Here is a 24,249-nt window from a genome sequence, read left to right as displayed (position 1 = left end):
AGTTGCCTGTGGACGAAGCCACAGCAGAGGCTCAGACGATTGTGACGCACAGAGGGGCATTCAGAGTAAAGCGGCTGCAATTTGGCGTTAGCGTGGCACCAGGCATATTCCAGAATCTAATGGACTCTCTCCTTAAAGGGATTCCTGGCGTCACCCCCTTCTTCGATGATGTACTGATCGCCGGGCCCACACCAGAGGAATTTGAGGACCGCCTCCGCTCCGTCCTGCACCGTTTCCAGACGGCGGGCCTCAAGGTGAAGCGGGAAAAGTGTTTACTGGGAGTGCCGCAGGTGGACTTTCTGGGATTTAAGGTGGACGCAGAAGGGGTCCATCCAACCGGTGACAAGGTACGGGCCATTTGTGAGGCCCCAGCGCCCAAGAGCAAGCCCGAACTTCAGTCATTCTTGGGACTATTGAACTTTTACCATGCCTTCCTTCCCCATAAGGCAGCGGTAGCGGAGCCCCTACACAGACTCCTAGATAAAAGGGCCCCTTGGGTGTGGGGCCAGCGACAAAGGGCCGCATTCCAGGCAGTCAAGGACTTGCTCGTCTCGAACTCGGTCTTGGCACACTTCGACGAGAGGCTGCCAGTGGTGCTGGCATGCGACGCCTCTCCCTATGGCATCGGCGCTGTCCTGGGACACCAACTCCCGGATGGAAGAGAGGTGCCGGTGGCATACTTCTCCCAGACGCTTGCTGCAGCCGAACGAAACTACTCACAGATTGACAAGGAGGGTCTGGCAATCGTGAAGGGCGTAAAAAAATTCCATGATTTCTTGTACGGGCGGCCCTTTACCATAGTGACTGACCACAAGCCGTTGCTTGGCCTGTTTGCCCCCGAGAAGCAGACCCCCCAAGTGTTGTCTCCACGTGTCCTCAGGTGGTCAATTTTCCTTGCCGGCTACCAGTATGCACTAATCCACCGCCCTGGGAAGGCGATGGGCCACGCAGATGCACTCAGCAGGCTACCACTACCAGAAACAGGCCCCGACCCAGCGCCTGCGCAAGAGGTTATGACCCTGGAGCTGCTTCCCGACCGACCCATTCAGGCACAAGAAGTTGCGCACCATTCCACAAAAGATAGGGTCATCTCCCGGGTCCTGGACTGGGTGTGGCGAGGATGGCCCAGCAGCAGCCCCGGGCCAGAATTCGCTGGCTACACAAACCGCAAACATGAACTGTCGGCCCACAAGGGGTGCCTGTTATGGGGAAGCAGGGTTGTTGTTCCCCAGCCCCTCCGCAAAAGGGTCCTCACAGCCCTACACGAGACACACCCAGGGGTAGTGAGGATGAAGGCCCTTGCCAGGAGTTATGTGTGGTGGCCGGGGATTGACAGAGAGATAGAGGCCTGGGTCCAACACTGCCAGACCTGCCAAGAATCCCGCCCGGATCCCCCAAGGGCCCCAGTCCAGCCCTGGGAGTCCGCCCGACATCCATGGTCACGCTTGCACGTGGACTTCGCTGGCCCCTTCCAGGGAAAAACATTCTTCATAGTGGTGGATTCCTACACCAAATGGCTGGAGGTCGCACTGGTACCGTCCACTTCTACGGCGGCAGCCATCCGGGTACTACGTAAGCTGTTTGCAACCCACGGGCTCCCTGACACCCTCGTCTCGGACAATGGAACCGCATTCACGTCAGAGGAGTTCCAGACCTTCACAGCGCAGAACGCCATCCGCCACATCCGCTCAGCACCATTCCACCCTGCCACCAATGGCCAAGCGGAGCGCATGGTGCGGACCACCAAGGACAGCCTCCGCCGCATAACACAAGGGGACTGGGAATACCGCCTTGCCGCATTTCTTCTAGCACAGCACAGCACCCCAAGCACAACGACGGGCCGGAGCCCAGCTGAACTACTCATGGGCCGGCGCCTTGCAACTAGACTGGACCGACTTCACCCCGACAGAGCTCAGGATGAGGTAGTGGTGGGGAAAGGCAGGAACCCCCGGACATTTGTGGCCCAGGACCCAGTGTATGCAAAGAATTTTGGGGCAGGCCCAGCATGGGTACCCGCCACAGTCACCAAGGTGACCGGTCCCGTGTCGTACGAGGTACTAACGGAAGGGGGGCAATGTTGGCGCCGCCACTGCGACCAGCTACGGCGACGATTCCCAGGAGGAACCCGGGAGGAGAGCGGGACAGAGGGGTCCCAAGGGGACAGCAGGGCAGTGAGGCCTGTAGAGCGAGAGGGGTGGGCAGGGGAAGCAGAAGCAGTAGGCACAGAGGGGCGCCCCGAGGCTGGAAGGACACCGGAACCAGAGTCACAACCTAGTGGTTCAGTGGCGCCAGACCAGACAGCCCCGGCACAGCCAGCAGCCTCGGAACACGAGCCAGAACCAGAACCCCTGACCAAGGAACACCCCAGGCCACAACGCACACGGAGGCGGCCTGCAGACCTTGGGGACTACGAATGCAACTTCCCGGGCAGGACTGGAACTTAGAGGGGAGGGGTGTTATGTACTGAGCTGAATCCTAGAACAATAGGATTCAGAATCAGCGGGAGCTACCCAATCCAACTCCAGGTGGAAGTGAATCCGCAACCTGATTGGCCTGCGGGAGCAGCCAATCAGGCGGCTGGCAGAAGTGAATCTGCTACCTGATTGGCCTGTAGGAGCAGCCAATCAGGCTGCAGGCAGAAGTCAATCCACAATATAATTGGCCCACAGGTGTAGCCCTGAAGTAGCCAATCACGCAAGGCCCATTGTGTAAATAATGTATATAAGCAGATGGTTTTGGGAAAAGAGCCATTCGTCTTCTCTTCTTCTCCTTGATGAATATGAGCTGAATAAAGAGCATGAAATTCACTCTCGACTCCGAGTATATTTCAGTACAGAATAACTTAATCTAGAAATGCATAGCCAAAAAACTGGACTGTAGCAGGTTATGTGAACCAAATAGCTTAATGCCATCTCTATTAATATAACCTTGCTCAGAACGTATTTGGGCATTAACAAAACCTCACTTTCATTCACAGCTGAGAACATAAAGAGAGTCCACCTGCTGGATGAGGCCAGTGGCCCATTAAAGCACAGCATCCTGCTCTCACAGTGGTCAAACCAGAGACACAAAGGGAAGCCCCCAAAAGCAGGATCCAAGCACAAGAGCACTCCCCACACCTGTGGGTTCTAGCAGCTGATGTTCAGAAGCATTATTTAGCATAGAGAAGACCCCCAACATGCCCTCTGGAACGTACCCTCCATCCTTTCTCCGATGAAAATAGGGGCATCCCATTCCATAATGATATTTTACTATTTATATACCCCACACATCTGACTGGATTGCCCCAGCCATTCTGGGCAGCTTCCAACATATATACAAAACACCATCAAACAGAAAACATTAAAATCAGGGACACTTCCCTGAAAAATAGAGACACTTTGAGGGTCTGCCAGAAACTTACCCAACACTTCAATAAACACAGCCGCCCACCAGAAGCCAGTCATCATTCTCCTGAAGAAAGACAAGGAAAGAAAGGGGGAAACCACAAAATGTTTTCTTAAATAGGCTGAGAGAGAAAATTAAACACACCTGGGCCTTCCTTAATTGTTCCAAGTCTCCTATTGGCCAGGAACCCTAATTTGGTACCTGAAGTCATGAGCTACAATCCATAACAGGTGCCCTGTGGAGCTGCAAACCTCAGAGGGATTTACTTCTGAGTAAACTGGTTTTGGTATACAGTACTCACATTGCATGTCTAAGTTTTCAGAGGGTTGCTGATTCCAAAGCATGGGAGGTATATATCCAATACAATACTTACAGCCTGTGCTGGTGTAGTGGTTAAAGTGTCAGTCTAGGACCTGGGAGACCAGGGTTCGAATCCCCACTCAGCCATGAGGCTCCCTGAGTGGCCTAGCTCCAGTCGCTGCCTCTCAGCCTAGCCATCATCCCTAGCTAACAGGACCAGTGGTCAGGGATGATGGGAATTGTAGTCCCAAACATCTGGATGGCCGGAGTTTGCCTATGCCTGGCCTAGCCTACCTCAGAGGGTTGTTGTGGGGGGATTAAATGGGGAGGGGCAGCAGTCATGAAATTAAGACGCCTGCTTCTTGGGAGAAAAGCAATGACAAACCTAGACAGCATCTTAAAAAGCAGAGACATCACCTTGCCGACAAAGGTCTGTATAGTTAAAGCTATGGTTTTCCCAGAAGTGATGTATGGAAGTGAGAGCTGGACCATAAAGAAGGCTGATGCTTTTGAATTGTGGTGCTGGAGGAGACTCTTGAGAGTCCCATGGACTGCAAGAAGATCAAACCTATCCATTCTGAAGGAAATCAGCCCTGAGTGCTCACTGGAAGGACAGATCGTGAAGCTGAGGCTCCAATACTTTGGCCACATCATGAGAAGAGACGACTCCCTGGAAAAGACCCTGATGCTGGGAAAGATGGAGGGCACATGGAGAAGGGGACAACAGAGGACGAGATGGTTGGACAGTGTTCTCGAAGCTACCAACATGAGTCTGACCAAACTGCGGGAGGCAGTGGAAGACAGGAGTGCCTGGCGTGCTCTGGTCCATGGGGTCATGAAGAGTCAGACACAACTAAACGACTAAACAACAACAACAAAGCAGGATATCAAATCCAAACTCTTCTTCTTCTTCTATGACAGCTGAAAGGAGGAGACCTGATGGAGCAGGCGTACCCCAGCAGAACTAATGGAGTGAGGTCGCCAGACTCTGCCCCCAGTCTGCTGTCCAAGGGCTCAATGAGGACGGGAAACTTACTAAGTGGCTTTGATCCTTTTTTAGGGGGGTGGGGGAAGGGTCTCACAGGGGTTCTCCTGTAATATTTCGGAAAGTTTTATAATTTATGTTGGAAGCCACCCAGAATGGCCAGGGGGAACCCAGTTGGATGGGTGGGGTACAAATAGTAAAAGGGAAAGGTAACCCTGACAGTTAGGTCCAGTCGCGGATGACTCTGGGGTTGCAGCGCTCATCTCACTCTATAGGCCGAGTGTCAGAGGGTTGTCGTGACTACTCTAGAGTAACTCCGCTTGAGTCCAGTTTGTCTTTAAAGACTTTTATTGTGCATAGTATTTACAGTGCAAAGATAGTTTAAAACATGACCTCTCAGTCCGAACCAGAATCTGGCAATGGCGTACGTCTGTTCCTACGCCAGCAAAGTAGTCGGGGCACCCCAAAACGCCTCCCCCTTGACCTGCGTCGCCGTGCTCTCAACTCTTGCGTCGGAAGGAGCGATGCCCTCTCAGCCTCCTGGTCAAGGCGGTGGAAGGGCTCTCCAGCATCCTTGAGCCCTTGCCTACATCTCTCCTCCCCTGAGCTTTCACATTGTTCTGCACGCTGGCTTCTCTCTCCCTCCGAGTCTCTTCCCTCCCCCCTGGCTGCTTCAGACCCACTGCTGCTCCCTGTGCTTGGCGAGGTGGACGTCAGGATGATGGGGGCTGGCTCCCTGTAGGGAGTCACCCTTGCACCGAGAGAGCCGGCGTTAGTCTGCAGACAGCTTCCGGGTCATGTGGCCAGCATGAGTAAGCTGCTTCTGGCAAACCAGAGCAGCGCACGGAAACGTTATTCACCTTCCTGCTAGGTTGGCAGGAGCTGGGACCGAGCAACCCATCGCGGGGATTCAAACCACCAGCCTTCTGATCGGCAAGCCCAAGGCACAGTGGTTTAACCCACAGCGCCACCCACGTCCCTTTTTACAAATAGTAAAGTTATTAAATAATAAGGAATAGGACATCTCTACTTTCATCAGAGAAATGTTGGGGGGTATGTGTAAGATGTACAGTATTAGCAACATTAAGTAATACCTACCTGCATTGTATAGGGACCCAGGTGGCACTGTGGGTTAAACCACAGAGCCTAGGACTTGCTGATCAGAAGGTCAGCAGTTCGAATCCCTGCGATGGGGTGAGCTCCTGTTGCTCGGTCCCAGCTCCTGCCCACCTAGCAGTTCGAAAGCACGTCAAAGTGCAAGTAGATAAATAGGTACTGCTCTGGCGGGAAGGTAAACAGTGTTTCCGTGGGCTGCTCTGGTTCACCAGAAGTGGCTGTCATGCTGGCCACATGACCTGGAAGCTGTACGCCGGCTCCCTTGGCCAATAAAGTGAGATGAGCGCCGTATCCCCAGAGTCGTCCACGACGGGACCTAATAGTCAGGGGTACCTTTACCTTTACCTTACCTGCATTGTATATTTAATCAAATGCAAGTATTCGTTATTTAAACCCTAAAAGACAATGTCTTTTGTAGTTTTTATAGGAAGGGAAAGGGAACTAATTAAAGGGTCCAATGACCTGGTTTCTTCTGCATAACTCTGTAAATTCCCACATTTCTGCCCCTTGGTTTCACAATAACCCCCCATATTAACTCTTAACTCCCCTTTGCTTCTGACTTCTCAGTCATACTGAACTCTGTTTAGCCGCTCAGGTGCTGATGAGCGCCTTGGAAAAAGAGAAAGAACATCTGAAGAGTCAGCTGGATGAGGCCCTAGATATGGCAACCCTAGTGTTGACCCAAAAGAGAAAGAATAAATGCTTCCCGCTCTTAAAATGCCATCTCTACATCTTCTGGATTAGAGAATACCAGCCTAGGCTCATTGCCTCCATATTGACAAGTTTTTCTTTTTCTTTTTAAAGCGCTGGGTACATTAAGACGCCACCGTCCTGTGTAACTAAGCAGGGTTCGTTTTTTAATCAAGCATATTCTACACTGGCATTAATGCTGCCACAGTCGTGCTCAGCATTCAACAGCGCCCGAGTCATCAGGCCCTCGACCTCCCTGCGGGGTAGGCAGAGTCTCTTCTGATAACCGTTGTAGAAGCAGAAGCCCAGAGACAGGACAGCCAGCACAGCCAGCTCCAGGAGCAGGGCGCCCACAGCAGGCGGCATTACATTTCGTTTCCCACCTGCCGGGAGAGAGAAAGAGAGAGAGAGAGAACTTGGGACTCTGCCTTATATAGAATCAGAGCATTTGTCCATCTAATTCAGCACTTCCACTGACCGGCACCAATGCTCCAGGGTTTCAGAGAGGGCGTTTTTTTATTTCCGTAATATTACCTAGAGATGCCAGGATTGAACCATTTGCAAGAAAGGCCGGTGCTCTGCCACTTGAGTTACAGCCCTTACCACCCCCACCCCCTCCTAGCATTTCTGGCATGCTTTCAGCTGTCCAAAAACACCCAATTTATCTAGTGGTAAATGGCTGCCAGTCCACTTCTGGGCCCAATTCAATTAACCTTCAGGTAAACTGGTCCCAAGCCATTGAGGGCTCTACACACTGTTGTAAGAATTTTAAGGTCTCAAATATAGAATGAATTTTGATGAATGTGCACACATATCTACATATATGAACCACGTGTCTGCAATAGTACGGGAGAGCAATCCTGAAGCCATTTTGACTCTCCCAATGACCTCAGATATTCCTCTGCACTAAGGGAGGCCAATGGGGGAAACCTTCCCATTGACTTTTTGCTTACAAATCCTGTCTTAAGGGTGTATTTGTGTATGAATAGGGTGAGCCTGTGACCTCGATTCAGGAACTAAAATATTAACCATCACAGAAGAATGGTCGGGCTGCCCAGGTAATGCAATTAGCAACCATTATCAGGCAGGCAGGATTTCTGTTGTAGACCGCCTCCTTCAGTGATGTATGTATGATGTTTTGGGGAGTGGTCTTGGGCTACAGGCAGGGGTGTAGCAAGGGGGGCGTAGGGGGTGGGCGACCCCGGGTGCCACCCTGGAGGGGGTGACACTCGGTGCCCCCCCCCTGCGACTCCCACCCCGCCGCCCGGTAAAAAGTCTTGCTCGGCGGCTGGCTGCTTGCTCATTTGCTTGGCGCGTGCTATGCTTCTTCCTGCAGAGGTGGAGGCAAGGGGTGGGCCAGAGAGGGACATCAGTGGCCACCCCAGCAGGAAAAAGCAAAGTGTGCCTAGCAGGTCAGCGAGCAAGCTGCAGAGAGAGGTTTTTTTAAAAAACCTCGCTCCGCGGCTTGCTTGCGGTTTGCCTGCACCGCCGCTCCAGCGCCGGGATCCCAGCGCTGGAGCGGCACCACTGGCAACCCGCTCCGTAGCACGCATGCGCAGCGTCACTACGGAGCGAATGCGCGCTACGGGTGTCCGAGTGGCTTCCTACGCCACTGGCTACAGGGTGGGCAATTCCAGGAGTCTATTAAGGGCTTGCACACTGTTGTTCAGGGTTCTCCTTCCTCCTGCGTGTGGTGAGTGGGGACCCTGTTGCAACAGTTCCTTGAATAAAGATCAGGCTTACTAGCTACTTTGCTGCTCAATATACTCTGGTTGGCCTCTGTTATTTTCTCCTACCGATATGGAACCTACTTGAGGACTCTATACGGGCTCCGGAATACCCCATAAGGGAAAGGGAGCAGTTTTTCTTATAACACAAACACACACAAACAGAGAGAGAGAGAGAAGGGGGGGGAGGGAGGGAGAGAGATAAAACCACCTTGGTTTTGGCCCAGGGCATATTGTTTGATGACTTACCTTACCTTTGCGACTCCTCCTGACAGCAAGAGAGCCGTTTGCACCCAGTTCTCCGTGGTCTCCATTTTGAGCCAGTTTCTGAATTGTGAAACGAGTCACCACCACGTCCGATTGCCATGGACGGGCTTCCACAGACAGACCTGAAAAGAAGCGATGGGTGCCATAGCTGCCAAGTCTCCCGTATTCCCCGGAAAACCCCCGTTTTTCCAGCTGTCCCCAGTCGGAAAAACGGATTTTTTTGTTTTCCCCCGGTTTATTCTGGTGCAGTGGCCATTTTGGAACTGGGCGGAGCATGCTCAGAAGCAACTTTTGATGCTGCTTTGCCCAGTTCCAAAATGGCTGCAGCGCAACTTCTGGTGCGGCGGCCATTTTGGAACAGGGCAGAGCAGCATCAAAAGTGGCTTCTGAGCATGCTCCGCCCAGTTCCAAAATGGCAGCAGCGCTACTTCCGGTCTGCTACTTCCGGTCCAGTCCCTTATTTCTCAGGCCGGAACTTGGCAGGTATGATGGGTGCAGATTTTGGTACGGCCAATTCAATCGCTGCCGTGTCCATTTCCAGGGATGCATTAAACAAACAAACCATTAAAAAGGTGTAGAGTTACCTTCCAGATCTCTCCGGTGGCGAGGCCCAGTCGCTCCACATGTTGAGTCACAGCAGCTGCACACAGAACTGGATGGACTATCTAGGAGCTCCCATCTGTGGAGAGAAGAAAAGCCGTCAGCTTTTGAAATCAAGGGCTCACTGACACTTCCTTTTGCGCCGCATGTCTAGGCACAGCTGCAGGCTTTCCAGGTCTGTGACTAAGCAGGTTCTTTTTATTCCACCACTTGCATACGGGAAAACCCGCGTTTTACTGCTGAATTGAAACAGGCGGCAGTTGGGTTTTCTGCTGCTTGCCGTTTGCTCCAATTCAGCGGAAAAAAATGTGGGTTTTCCCAGAGAAAGCAATGGGACGAAAAATGAAGAGGGGAAAAAAGGACCTGGAAAGTCCAGATCTGTCCCTTGAAAACATGGAGCAAAGGAAAGTGTGGATGAGCTCGAAGTTGCAGACTTGCAAAGTCACAGACCTCACAGTACCCACACACATGCTGGATTTATTCTTTCACCAAGCATTAGAGCAGGCATCCCCAAACTGCGGCCCTCCAGATGTTTTGGCCTACAACTCCCATGATCCCTAGCTAGCAGGACCAGTGGTCGGGAAAGATGGGAATTGTAGTCCAAAACATCTGGAGGGCCAAAGTTTGGGGGTGCCTGCATTAGATTAGGATGAAAGGAAACAGATTTAGTCTTGTTTACATGCTCCGACTGGAAGCCTCATGTCTCTGGGAACTTCCTTCTGATGCAGTGTCTGCTTACATCAGGGGTTGGGGAATCCCAGGCCTCTTCCTGCCCCAGAGGCCATTCCTTTCACTGGCCCTGATCCACACCCTCTTAAAGGGGCTGGAGGCCCAACCAGCATGTGTCTTTGGAACTGTGATCCTGTCTCTTGCTTGCCAGGGATGGAGAGGGGTACCTGTGTGCAGAAAGCTCTTTTGAATTGCTTGGAATGACAGCCTCCACTCCAAAAAAGGAGTTGCTCCACCCACTTTTGCCTCTGGCCCCACCCACCACTTGAAACTCCCCCCACCTCCCACCAACTCAGAAGGCTGCATATAAAGAAATGAGGTCACTGGTCTGAATAAGGTTCCCCCCCCCCCGCCACTGGCTCATAGGGGATGATCTCCCAGTGATGTACCAAATTGGGTTTCCACAGCAACTGCAGATTTTGCACTGAACAGCAGGGCCTGACAAAGAGACCAGTCTGCTCTAGAAACATGCTCTTTGCCGGCTTGTTATTTTGGAGCAAGTCATAGACGCCCATGGAACATTTTTTAAATTTGAAATTGAAATTGTAGGCCTGCCCACTGTGTGTGTGTGTGTGCGCGTACACACACACACACACAGTCCAACATCCCTGGAACGACATACCCTCCAACCTTCCTCCGATGAAAATAGGGACATCCCATTCCATAATGATAATTTTACTATTTATACCCCCCACATCTTACTGGGTTGCCCCAGCCAGTCTGGTAAGCTTCCAGCATACAGTGGTACCTCGCTAGACGAATGCCTCACAAGACGAATTTTTCGCAAGATGAATGCATTTTGCAATTTCAATGGAGACTCGCAAGACGGAGTTTCCTATGGCGCGCTTTGCAAGACGATTTTTTTCGTCCCAAAGGGTGCCTCGCAAGACGAATTTTTTTATTCGTCTTGCGAGGCACCCTATGGGAAACTGCACTTCAATGCATTCCCAAGGGAGCCGCTTCACAAAACGAATTTTTCGCTATACGAAGCGACTCGCGGGACGAATTAAATTCGCCTTGCGAGGCACCACTGTATATAAAAACATCATAAAACATTAAGGAAACTTCCCTATACAGGATTGCCTTCAGACAGCTCAGGAGGTGGATAACTCCATACCCTCCAACATTTCTCCAATGCATATAGGGACATCCTAAGGAAAAGCGGGACATTTCGGGAATCAAATCGGAAACCGGGATGGCTTCTCTAAATCAAGGATGTCCCTGGAAAATAGGGACACTTGGAGGGTCTGGAACGAGCCTCTCAATATTGGTCTTACACACTCAACACCAACTAGCCAAAAGACTCGCCACTCACAGATCCCTTCGGCAAAAACCTCTAATGAACAACCCACCCCCCACAATCCTTACTTGTCAGTATCTCTGTGAAACGAGCAGGCCTTCCTCATGTGGTCGGCGGGTACTGCTGGGTCCCAGGCTAAAACTTGGCAGTGAAGGTAAACCTGGCAAGAGGAAGGGATTGTGCTCTTGATGCTGTTGGGACAGTCATAAGTGACCATGCTTTATTATTATTATTTGTTGCTGCTGCAGAGGAGGGCAACCAAGATGCTCAAGGGTCTGGAAATCAAGCCTTATGAGGAACAGTCGAAGGATCTGGGTGTGTTTAGCCTTGAAAAGAGGAAACTGAGAGGAGATAGGATAGCCATCTTCAAATGTCTGAAGGGCTGTCACATGGAAGATAGAGGATAGGACTCTGGAGGATAGGACTCAAACCAATGGCTTCAAGTTACAAGAAAGGAGATTCCGACTCAACATCAGGAATAACTTTCTAACAGTAAGAGCTGTTTGACAGGGTGATGGTCTCCCTCGGGAGGTTGTGGACTCGCCTTCCTTGGAGGTTTTAAAGCAGAGGTTGGATGGCCATCTGTTTGGGTGTTTTAGTTGAAATCCCTGCATTTCAAGGGGTTGGACTAGAGCAGGCACGTCCAACAGGTAGATCACTGGATGTAGATCGCTGGCTCCTCCCAAAGAAGCTCAATGTCTTTGGCTCCCCTAAAAAAGGCTCAACATTTTTGCCCTGCACCCTCCAAAAATGTGGCGTTCCTCCTCCCTAAAAAGCTCAACAACTTCAACCTGAACCCCCCCAAAAACAGGGCTTTCCTTCCTAAAAAAGCTCAACAACCTTGACCTGAACCCCCACAAAAGGGGGTAGATCACTGCCAGTTTTTAACTGTGAGTAGATCGCAGTCTCTTGGGAGTTGGCCACCCCTGGACTAGAGAACCCTTGGGGTCCCTTCCAACTCTACAATTCTATGACTAACTCAGGTATCCCCAAACTCGGCCCTCCAGATGATTTGGGACTACAACTCCCATGATCCCTAGCTAACAGGACCAGTGGTCAGGGATGATGGGAATTGTAGTCCAAAACATCTGGAGGGCCGAAGTTTGGGGATACCTGAGTTAGTCATAGAATTGTAGAGTTGGAAGGGACCCCAAGGGTTCTCTAGTCCAGGGGTGGCCAACTCCCAAGAGACTGCGATCTACTCACAGAGTTAAAAGTACAAAATGTAGCACTGGGAGCGAAGTTCCGCTTCCATTCAAACAGGTTTCTAGCCCCGAGGCTACACAAAGCATGGATTAATGAGTCGACAGCTGCCTGCCGAAGAGCGGGTGAGAGGTATCACCGCAAAATTGGAGGTTATTTCAGGAAATACTGGCGCAAGGCCTATTAAGAGTTCAGTTACTTACATCAGTGTCTATCTCAACGAATTCAAAGGCCTGCAGAGAAAGATGGAGCACTTCCGGAGTCTTTCTAGGGAGGAACCGGGAATTTGCAACCCTGCTGTCCACAAGGCACCTGCCCGAACCCCAACAAGAAATATATATATGTTTTAAAAAGCACATCTCATTCGGAGGACAAAATGCACCCATTTTAGCAGATGCTACACAATTGTCTCTCGATGCAAAAATCGAGGCGACACTGGCAGCTTTAAACAAAAAATAACCTGGCACTTAAGTTTATTATGGATCAATGGCATTTATATCCCATCTTTTCTCCAGGGAAGGCAGGCAGAGCCCCCCCCCCCCTCCATTTCAACCCTGTGAGGTAGTTTAAGCTGTGAGTGAGCGACTGGCCCAAGATCACCTGCTTCATGACCGAGTGGGGATTTGAACGTGGCTGCTGCAGAAAGCAGGACTCTCTTCTGACCCCCTTCTGATCCTGTAGCTCAGTGGTAGAAAGTCTGCCTTGAATGCAGAAGGTCCAAGGTTCAATCCTTGGTACCTGCATATCAGGTGGATTCCTATTTAATTAAGCTCTGGGTTTGTTTGTTTTTAAGAACCTTAAGGATAGGCTCAGTTGGTTAGAGTGTAGTGCTGATAACACCAAGGTTGCAGGTTCTATCAGGCATCCCCAAACTGCGGCCCTCTAGATGTTTTGGCCTACAACTCCCATGATCCCTAGCTAACAGGACCAGTGATCAGGGATGATGGGAATTGTAGTCCAAAACATCTGGAGGGCCAAAGTTTGGGGATGCCTGGACTAGATGATCCTCAGGGTCCCTTCCAACTCTATGGTTCTATGGCTAGAACCTTTATTTCCAGGGGAAGGGCTGTAGTTCATTGTTAGACAACACTGAGCCAGAGGAGTCAGTGAAGGGTCATAGCTCAGTGGTAGAGCATCTGCCTTGCATGAAATAGGTCCCAATTGGCATCTCCAGGTAGGGCTGGTTTGTCCTTTGCACCTGAAACCCTGGAGAGCTGCTGCCAATCAGGGCTGGCAATACTGAGCTAGATGGGTTGTTGAGTCCGACTTTGTGCAAGGCACACTCCTAGGAGATGCCCCATGCCAGGTTGCCAGGTCTATGAGCCACCTTTTAAAAGTCCGCAGCATACTCCAGGCCGTGGCAATAAATTGCAATTTTAATTTTCTAGTCCAGGCATCCCCAAACTTCGGCCCTCCAGATGTTTTGGACTACAATTCCCATCTTCCCTGACCACTGGTCCTGTTAGCTAGGGATCATGGGAGTTGTAGGCCAAAACATCTGGAGGGCCGCAGTTTGGGGATGCCTGTTCTAGCCCACCTTTCTTCCATCATGAAACCCTGGATGGAGTACGAATGGTTCCCCAGGTGGTCTCCCATCACGACACCGATCAGAAAGACCCAGGCTGGCTTGGCTTCAACAAGGTGGAGGCCTCCTGTGCCTTCAAGGCCATATGCTGGGACCAGGGCATTCTGCCCGATGTTTTGACTATGGGCAGAGCCACACTCCATGCTCATCCAAAGCACCCTGGGGACTGCAGTTTCCCCCATCTCCAGCTACAATCTCCAGCATCCTTAAACTACAGTTCCCAGGATTCTCTGGGAGAAGGAACATGCTTTGAAACACACTTTGAGTGTGCTTTAAATGCATGGCATGGATCTGCCCTGGAGCTGCAATCATCATTGACTATGCATGCTGCCTGGGCCTGATGGGAGTCGTAGTTCAAAACACCTGGAGAGCACGAGGTTGATGAAGGCTGCCTTGGCTGGTGCTGCCTGGTTCTCCAGCAAGTGTTTTGGACTTCAGGTTCCAGAACATCTGACATACTTAACAGCAGAATCAAGCAGTTGGTCCCTTACCTTTCTCACCCTGATCTGGCCACAGTGATCCATGCGACGGTCACCTCCAGGCTTGATTACTGTAACTCGCTTTACGCAGGGCTGCCCCTGAAGCTGCCCCAGAAACTCCAGCGGGTGCAGAATGCCGCAACGAGGCTCCTTACGGGGTCCTTGCCACCGGATCACATTCATCCAGTGCTTTACCAGTTGCACTGGCTCCCGGTGGAGTACAGGATCAGGTTTAAGGTGCTGGTTTCGACCTTTAAAGCCCTATGCGGCTTGGGACTTTCGTACCTACGGGACCGCCTCTCCTGGTATGCCCCGCAGAGGACCTTAAGGTCCACAAATAATTTTGGAGATCCTGAGCCATTAGGTGGCTAGATTGGCCTCAACTAGGGGCCAGGGCCTTTTCAGCATTGGCCCCGACTTGGTGGAACGTTCTCTCACAGGAGAACAGGACCCTGCAGGATTTGACATCTTTCCGCTGGGCCTGCAAGACGGAGCTGTTCCGCCTGCCTTTGGGCTGGACTCAGTCTGACCACTATGTTCCTCCTCCCTTATGGTTTTGATTTGGGCCATTTTAAAATGAGGCTGCATTTTAAAAAATAAAAAATAAATCTGGATTGTATTTTAATCCGCATTTTAATCGATTGTTTTTCTTTCTTTTATGTTTTGTTGTGATCATGTTGATGTCAGCCGCCCTAAGCCCGGCTTTCGCTGGGGAGGGCGGGTTATAAATAAAAATTATTATTATTATCATCATTATCTTGTGTCGTTTTGTCCTACAAAACCTGGAATTTTGTTAAATCACGAACCTACCTATTGTACAGCTTGGTAAGGCTGTTCCCCTTCCATCCACAGAACTCAAAACCCCCCAGCAGGGCCAGCTCTACGGCAAGGCTGGGTGGCGCAATGCACCAGGGCGCCGGGCTGCCGGGGGGGTGGGGGTGGCGCACAGCTGTGCTCATGGTAGCCGCGCTGTGCGCTGTGCCCACCAGACAGCCGTGCTGTGAAACGTGGCGGGGGGCGCCGGAGGGATCTTCGCACCATGGTGCCAGGGCGCCAGGTATGCTTAAGACAGCCCTGCCCCCCAGTGCAGACTCACCCATGGTTTGCAATGACGACGTAACTCTGGGGCGATGTGCTCAGGTCTGGAGTTGTGGCAGCCACACACGCGTCCACAAAAACCTGCAAAGGCTGGTGGAAGGAACGCTGTACAGCAAACTGAATGTGGATCTGAGAGCCCAGGGGGAAGTTGCTGGAGGACGAGGGGGCGCTGAAGTCCTCTGCAAGACAGAAGAGGCAGGACTTTTAGGAGCAAGGAGGGGGGAAAGGTTGCTGCACCCTCTGAGGGTGGGCCCATGCCAAGGGTGGGCAGAGCAAGGTGGAACAAAGGGCAAGACTCTTTCTACAGCTGGCTCTATTTCCCACTCAGAGGGTGGCATTCATCATCATCACCAAACCTTTATTGGCATCACTTACAAACATTCAAAATAAATAGGCCAGTGAGCTCTCGTCGCCATTTCAACAGTACAGTCACTTCCCAAAGGGAAGAAGAGGCAAGCAATCTATTTCACCTCTGTGGGTCTCCAGCAAGGGCAGGGTCCTGTAATGTACTTTGGCGGCAAAAAATCAAATAGAGGAACTTAGCTACTGTCTTGGTGAGCTCCTGGTCTCTCCCCTGTAATTAGAAGCGTATGACCTCCATCTCTGGTTTTCATACTGGGATACATAGTTCGTCTAGGAATTGTTGGCGGAGATCACCATACATTTTACATTTAAGGACCATGTGAGCTAGAGTTTCCACCAGGTGGGCATCACATGGGCAGATCCTATCTCCTTCTGCCTACTCCAGTTTGCAGGTGGCATTCAATTGCTCATGAGCAGACCCACTGGAATTAATGGACATTATGAAGGCCCAATCTGCACGATACATTTATAGCACTCTTATTACATGCTATTACATTGCATTTATATCCCACCTTTTTCCACCAAGGTGGCATGTATGGTCCCCCCCCCCACCTCATTTCATCTGCTCAACAACCCTGCAAGGTAGGCTAGGCTGAGAGGCAGAGACTCGTCCAAGGTCAACCAGAGAGACTCATGGCCAAGTTAGGATTCAAAGCCTCGCCTCTCAGGTGAGACTCCAGACTCCAACATTACACCAAACCAACTCTCCACTTTAAAAGGCAATGGTTTCCTCCAGAGAATCCTGGGAGCTATAGTTTGTTAAAGGTGCCAAGCGTAATTTGGAGACTCCCGTTTCCCTCCCAGAGCTACAATTCTCAGGCTTATTGAACAATCATCTCTTACCAGGGAACTCTTGGAAACTGTAGTTCGGGAACTTCCTTCCTAACAACTCTCAGCATGCTGAACTACAGTTCCCTGAACTCTCTGGGAGAAGCCATGACTGTTTAAAGTGGTACGATACTGCTCTGAATGTATATAATGCAGAGGGGGTCTAAGTTTGCTCCGTTAATTTCAGTGTGCCTGCTCCAAGTAAAATTTAACCAGATACTTCCTAGAGAATCTTATACTTCTCCATCCAGCAACCAGGCAGCATTATCACAGTTCGATCACACATGCCACTGGAATTAGGAGGCTGTGCCTATCATTGGCTCAGGCTCCACCTATCAATGCATCTAGCTCCGCCTACTGTGAGCCTCCCCACCCCCACCCCACCCATCTGGATCCTGTTGCCTACCGTTCATTAAAGTGCCGGTGAACGTTAGCCTACTGGAACCAGAGAGATGGCCGGTGACCACTGTCACTTGTGGAGGAGTCGTCGTCAAGCGCCCTGCGCTGGAAGAGAAGAGAGTCAGTCTCTCCTTGCAAGTGTTACAGCAAGCCACCTCAATGTGGACTAGGGAAGTGAAGCGACGAGGGGTGCTGTGCCTTCACCACTTCGAAGTTCCAAGTCGCAGTGCAACTGGGCTTATTTTCATTAGGTTGGAGAGAGCACGGGAGCCTTCCAATTCACTTGCATATTTTAATGAAAGCAAATTAAAAATTAGGAAGATCTTTCTGAGGTTAAGAACTATTCAAACAGTGGACCGGAACTACATGGCCGAATGGCCTTCTGTTAGGGATTCTTTAGCTGCAATTCCTGCATTGCAGGGGACCCTTACAACTCTACAATTCTGCAAAATCTTCCAAACATGCCCCAAGTCACCCTTCCCCAACCTGGTGCCCTCAGATCCCAGCTAACTGTGTATAAGATAGCAGCCTCAAATCACTGTGGCCCAACTCCGAGAGCCTTCTGGTGGTTCCCTCACTGCGAGAAGCGAGGTTACAGGGCCTTCTCGGTAGTGGCTCCCACCCTGTGGAAGGCCCTCCCATCGGATGTCAAGGAAATAAACAACTATCTGACTTTTAGAAGACGTCTGAAGGCAGCCCTGTTTAGGGAAGTTTTTAATGTTTGCTGTTTTAATGTATTTTTAATCTTTGGTGGAAGCTGCCCAGCGTGGCTGGGCGGGGTAGAAATAATAAATTATCATCATCATTATTTGTCCCCCTTTCCTCCTCCAAGTAACCTGCATGCTTTTAAGAACTACTATACAGTATGAGCAATTTTTTAAAAAATCTATTTGCTGCCTTAAGAATGCTGCGTTTCACCAACGGGAAAGCTTTCCTGGTGGCCTTTGCAGACATCAGACTGTATATATCCTTAGCAGATTTCTGCTGCAAAAAACAGACAAACAAAAAACAACCTTTACAGGAACATTCCTCCTGCAGCTGAACTCTTAAGAGAGACGCGTTTGGATTCACAACTTCAGCTCCACTTTTGAACGCTGCTAACATCCATCCTCTTCACCCCAAAAGGCCTTTCCCATGTCCACACATGCAGTGCTTACTCATAATCGGTACAGTTAATCCTCTCCATGAAAGGGCTCCTGCTGTAGAGATCGGACCGGGTGGATGGCGGCCTGTAGACCAGGCTACTAGAATGCTCTACCATTGCGCCAGAGATCTGCAAGAATAAAAAACTGAGACGTTAGCATCCAGATAATGGATGCTCAGCCAAAGTCCACATTCACACCATACGTTGAAAGCAGCATCATACCGCTTTAAGCAGTTGTGGCTTCCCCTGAAAATTCTGGGAGCTGTAGTTCATGAAGGGTGTCAGGAGTTGCTAGGAGACCTTACCTCCCCCCGAAATTCCCCTCGCAGAGCTACAATAGCCAGAATGGCTTAACGCTCAACCTCTCTTCTCAAGGAACTCTAGGAATTGTAGTTCTGCGAAGGGGAATGGGGGGTCTCTTCACAACTTCCAGCACCCTTAATAAACTACAGTTCCCAAAATTATTTAGGGGGAGCCACGACTATTTTAAGTGGAAATGTGATGCTTAAATGTATGGTGTGAAAGAAGTCAGTTGTCCAAATTTCTGACTTTGCGTCTAGATACATACGGTAAATTCATTTTAACACAGCCCATTTTGTATTTTTAATTTTTATGTATGCAATTGTTTTAAACTGTTTATAGGTTATTGTATTGCAAATCAATGCCTTATGAAAGTAATTCAAAGATGAAATAAATGATAATTCCCTTTAGGGAAGTTTTCAATGTTTGATGTCTTATCGTGTTTTTAATATCCTATTGGGATCCGCCCAGAGTAGCTGGGGAAACCCAGCCAGATGGGTGGGGTACAAATAATAAATTATTATTATTAACTATCATTGTATACACTGCAGCAGCCTTTGGCTGTAAGCAATAAACTTGACTGACTGACATTATTATTATTAATTATTATTGTTGTTGTTATATGCAAAGTTTATTACTCAAATGTTTGTACTTCGAGGGCCCCTTCCTCATTTCCCCTTTTTGGCAATGCCTAGACGACAGGCTTTTACTATGGAAGTAATATAAAGGTAAAGGTAAAGGGAACCCTGACCATTAGGTCCAGTCGTGACCGACTCTGGGGTTGCGGCGCTCATCTAGTGTTATTGGCCGAGGGAGCCGGCTTACAGCTTCCAGGTCATGTGGCCAGGATGACAAAGCCGCTTCTGGCAAACCAGAGCAGCACACAGAAATGCCGTTTACCTTCCCGCTGTAGCGGTTCCTATTTATCTACTTGCACTTTGACGTGCTTTCGAACTGCTAGGTTGGCAAGAGCTGGGACCAAGCAACGGGAGCTCACCCCGTCGCAGGGATTCAAACCACTGACCTTCTGATCAGCAAGCCCTAGGCTCAGTGGTTTAACCCACAGCGCCACCTGGGTCCCCATGGAAGTAATATACCCACCTTGAAATGGGAGCCCGCTTCAGTTCTTGAGACACAGAGAAGCTTCAGGGCATTTCTCTCCAAACCTCAATGAGGAACTTTCCTGCAGTTCACTCAGTGGAGGCTGGCCCATTAGGACAAAGGGGGTGTTGCCCCACCAACCTCAGTCTGCCCTCAGCCAGCTCCCACCTGCCTGCCTTCTTACTGACAGCTAGTCCCAGAGGCTGACCTGGAGATCCCCTTCCTCCTCCTTAGTCTCAAGTACTGCCTTTATAGAAGTCACAAGGGAAGAGGAGGAGGAGCACAAAACAAGAATTTGTTAACTCATTCTGACATTGGCTTTGGCGCCACCTACTGTTGGGCTCCCGACCTTCCGCCCTATGAGCAACATTCTTCAGCCGCCTCCTCAGCAACCGGCACTCCAACCCACCCAGTCCAGCTTTAGCAAGTCACCACAGCAGCCTGAAAAATCCTGGCCCTCAGAACACTCACCAGCCGTGCAAAGCCACATTCCTTCAAGTGGTATTGGAAGTGGAAGAAGCCCTTCCGGTTGTCCTCAAAGGAAGGGGAGCAGCGGCCGAGCTGCAGATATTGTGGTTCCAGCCTGAGACCTGTGCCCCAAGGGTCCATCTTGACCACTAGATGGATGCTGGTCCTGTTGCATTCATAGGGCATGGAAGTTGCAGGTACTGCAGTGGGAGGGAGAAGAGTCAGAGCCGACAGATACCTAAAATCAGGCATCCCCAAACTGCGGCCCTCCAGATGTTTTGGCCTACAACTCCCATGATCCCTAGCTAACAGGACCAGTGGTTGGGAAAGATGGGAATTGTGGTCCAAAACATCTGGAGGGCAGAAGTTTGGGGATGCCTGCCTAAAATGCTTGTAATCATGGGCAGATTGTAGGAAGGAGCTGGGCCTCTAAACCACTGCTCTTAACCACAGTTCCCTGTTGCATCAGTGCTAACCACAGTGAAGGCTGACGAGATTCCTCCTTCTAACTGCTGGAAACAATCCCAGACCCTGGTTTCAAACCTTGGTTAAGAGAAGAGGCAAGGAACCTTTTTCAGAACAAGGGCCACATTCCCTCGTAGATACCCTTCGTCGTGCCACATGCCAGTGGTGGGCAAGTGTGGAGGCAAAAGTGAGGGGGGGGGCAACTGATGCGGATGTTACATTTGTGCAGTAATTTAACTTCGACACACACTTGCATACCCCCTCTCTACTCTCCATCTGGGCAAGCAAAGGGCATTACTGGTGTTCAAGGACACAAGCCAGCCAGGCAATAACCACTCAAGGAGGGTACAAAGCAGAGCCAGTGAAGGGGTGTGGCCTGGGGAGAGTTCCAAGGGCCAGGTAGAGAGGCTTGGAGAGCCAGATTTGGCCCCCGAGTCTAAGGTTCCTCTCATCTGGTTAAGTCAGGCAGCAGAAATTTGAGCCAGAGAATAAATAAAGCACACAGTCCCATAGGGCTCCTTATTTTGTAATGCATCCCCCCCCCCGCCCCATGTCGATGTTGCTTTTTAAATATTAGATTTTAGGTAGGCTGCCCTGTGTACTTTTGTAGATAAAGGTATAAACTCAATAATAAAATTCAATAATGATATTTTGAAAAGCAGGAACAAAACAGATTTAAATGCAGGGATTGGCGAGGGGCAGTTCTGGGTTCAAGTGCCTTCTCAGCCCACATTGGTCACTGGAGATCCTCAGCCCTATTGTTTTCAACATAAGCCTCCCTCAGAGGCTTGTAGAGGGCAGTGAGTAAGAAGAGATACTCATGGTCACCCCCTCAAGCCTCCAAACTCGCAGCAAAGGAGATGCAAGCCCAGCTGGTTCATCTCGACAACATGGCGACAACTTTGGAAGATGCATTATACCAAGTCAGACCACTGGTCTGTTTCAGTGCTTCCTGCACTGACAAGTAGAAATTCTCCAGGGTTTCAGGTAGAAGTCTCCCCCACTGGGGATTGAACCGCCGACCTTCTGCATGCAAGGCCCTGCCACTCAGCTGCAGCCCTTCCCAAATGCAATTTGCAGGAGAAAAGATGATGCAACTTACCACTCTGAGCAGCAGCAGCAGTCACCAAACTCCAGGCAAGAAATACCACCAAGCTCTGCTTCTGCAACCTCATATTGACGCTCTCAGCTTCCAATGCAGAAAGAAGGTAGACACCAGCCCTTTAGCTTACTCTAAAGCACCTGTTTATACCCGCTCCCACCTTCTGGGGGCGGCTCAAGCCACTTTCCCAGGTGCACAGGTGATGAGGATTGCTTTTGATCAGCCTCCCTCTCCATCAGGAAGGGAGCAACATTCCCCAGAGGTAATCGCTGAAGACACTGGTGATAAAAGGACATCTGAGCTCTTCTGTTGACTGAGCATTTGTGCGTGCAAAATCTGGATGCCACCCCCCCCCCAATCAAACGGTTGGTCTTAGTCTATTACAGGCTTAAAACGCAGCTAACTTTTTCCAATTCAGATTTAAGTGGGTTTGGGGAGGAATGCATCAAAATGTAGCACATTTCATTAAAAAAACAACAACAACAAAACACATCTAGGATTGATGTGGATTGTGGTTAAGTCTTGTGGGCATACCATTTCCCAGACCCGTGGAGGGAGCACACCAGATGTAAAATGTTTTTTCCTCCTCCACAATCACTTTCCTTATCGCAAACAGCCCATTTTGGGTAAAGCGGATTTGTTCTGCTAGAAAAGCATTGTTGAGTTTTATCACCATGTACCTGCTTTAATGGGGGCGGGGCGGGGAACATGTATCTACCCAAAGGGGTGAGAGAGCTGGACTAGCAGCCCAGATGCAACCTGTTAAAGGGGAGGATGACCCAATGGTTACAGCAATGGCATTATCTGTTTGATTTACTTATTATAAACTTCCTTATCCACTCTTCAGCATAAGGTCCCAGTGTAATATATACAGTTATTACAAAAACGGATAAAACTGTTGCAATGATAAAAGCAAGTAAAACTGTTCCAATCTGGGCAATATACATTCAGCCAATGCAGAGCTGTGTAGAATCGCCAGCTTTTCCAACCAGCTGCTATAACTGTGTCTTTAATAACAGTCTGATGTGCAGATGTTAGCAGCTGCCCGTGAGGGTCACCTAACAATATTCACAGCACATTAGCAGCATTAAAGGCACAGAAGCAACCTCGTGCTTTCCCCCCTTGCCTGGTCAGTTGGCAACTCTATCAATGGTGAAAGGCTGGTTTGAATTGCTGGGTGGTGTACAAAACACCCCCGTAAGCTATCAGCTTGGAAAAGCTTCACTTCCAGGTTAGAGTACTGTGTTCTCAAGGAAAACTGAGGGGTTGTGTAGGTGCTAGAGGCCCAGACCTGTGTAAAAAACCTTGCTCTTTAATTCTGCATGTGTGGTAAGTAGCAAGGAGCCTGCAGTTACGGTACTCTGTGAGGAAAGGCTCTCAGAGGTTCTTTTAATTCTCATCTCATACTTAACTGCAACTGTATGCAAATACAGGCCTTTATACAGATGGGGAGTCATGGAGGAGGACCCAGAGGCTGGTCCACACCTTTTATGTACCACTGAGTTCAGCAGACTTTGCCTCCTAATAAAGCCACCATTGTAAGTGCACTAACTTGAGAGTAAGTTGCTTGGAACACAGCAGCCATGCATGCTTAGGGCTGTCACCCGGGCCTTTGTATATTTTACACGGGCTTCTAAATCTTAATGGACAGAAGAACGTCCTGTGCTTTAAATGTTTGTTGGATGATGTGTTTTAAATGTATGAATGGGGTGGATCTGCTCTCCCCATTGATCCACCCGCTTGGCCCAGCAGTCTCTGCTCATCCTCCTCTGGTGCTCAGAGCCAGCACGATGCAATTTGGTGCCTGAGGCAGAAAATTCAAACGGACCTCCCCTAAGCAACTGGGGTTGCTTCTCAACAAATTGTTATTTGAGCGTTCAACCTGATTTCCTTGCAGAAAAAAATTCCTTCAGTAGCACCTTAAAGACCAACTAAGTTTATATTTTGGTATGAGCTTTCGTGTGCATGCACACTTCTTCAGATACACATCTGAAGTGTGCATGCACACGAAAGCTCATACCAAAATGTAAACTTAGTTGGTCTTTAAGGTGCTACTGAAGGAATTTTTTTATTTTGCTTCGACTCAGACCAACACGGCTACCTACCTGTAACTAAATCCTTGCAGAAAGTTAGCAGCAAGATTATGTTGGCTAGTTATAAAACATTTGTTTTGATTTGTGCATGGGGAGGTTAGGCGATGGTGCACCAAGCAAATATTATCCTGCACTTTGGGGGAACCATTACCTTCCTTATCACAACACATTCGTTTTGAGGGGTGGGGAGAAGAGGCAGGTTGGTTGTGGAAGAGCGCCAATTCAACATCAGTTGTGCACCCTGAAATCGCCAGTATGTGATTGAATTCCACCCCAAAATGGCAACTGCCGGGAAGTGCCCTGATTCTCATGGGACACAGTTGTCCATTGGGAGGTTCTCCTGTGATGTTGTCACTAGATAGGCTCTGCTGAGCTCCAGAAACTGTGCTCTGCAATTCCTTCGCTAGCTGGCATCACATAGGCTGCCTCATACCGAGTCGGTTCATTGGTCCACCCTGCTCAGTATTGTCTACACTGACTGGCAGCAGCTCTCCAGAGTTTCAGACAGGGAGTCTCTCCC

The 24,249-nt window shown here is 49.9% G+C and overlaps 1 protein-coding gene across 1 annotated transcript in view; it reads right to left on the bottom strand.

Moving 5' to 3' along the window:
* LOC118076195 (zona pellucida sperm-binding protein 3) overlaps nucleotides 1-22,547 on the bottom strand; it is a 35,148-nt gene extending 12,601 nt beyond the window's left edge. Inside the window, exons 1-9 of the mRNA XM_088659691.1 lie at nucleotides 21,637-22,547; nucleotides 20,073-20,269; nucleotides 18,214-18,329; nucleotides 17,064-17,161; nucleotides 15,465-15,645; nucleotides 12,508-12,616; nucleotides 11,170-11,261; nucleotides 9,057-9,151; nucleotides 8,460-8,594 (exon numbers count right to left, since the gene is read on the bottom strand). Of these exons, the coding sequence (XP_088515817.1) occupies nucleotides 8,460-8,594; nucleotides 9,057-9,151; nucleotides 11,170-11,261; nucleotides 12,508-12,616; nucleotides 15,465-15,645; nucleotides 17,064-17,161; nucleotides 18,214-18,329; nucleotides 20,073-20,269; nucleotides 21,637-21,709 (1,096 nt within the window). The 5' untranslated portion in view covers nucleotides 21,710-22,547. The remainder of the gene's footprint in view (nucleotides 1-8,459; nucleotides 8,595-9,056; nucleotides 9,152-11,169; nucleotides 11,262-12,507; nucleotides 12,617-15,464; nucleotides 15,646-17,063; nucleotides 17,162-18,213; nucleotides 18,330-20,072; nucleotides 20,270-21,636) is intronic.
* Between the last annotated feature and the right edge of the window lie 1,702 nt (nucleotides 22,548-24,249).

Source organism: Zootoca vivipara, chromosome 16, assembly GCF_965207765.1.
Source record: "Zootoca vivipara chromosome 16, rZooViv2.hap1.1, whole genome shotgun sequence".
Taxonomy (NCBI): Eukaryota; Metazoa; Chordata; class Lepidosauria; order Squamata; family Lacertidae; genus Zootoca; species Zootoca vivipara.
Note: the sequence above shows the minus strand (reverse complement) of the source record. Positions and strands in the feature narration are given on the sequence as shown.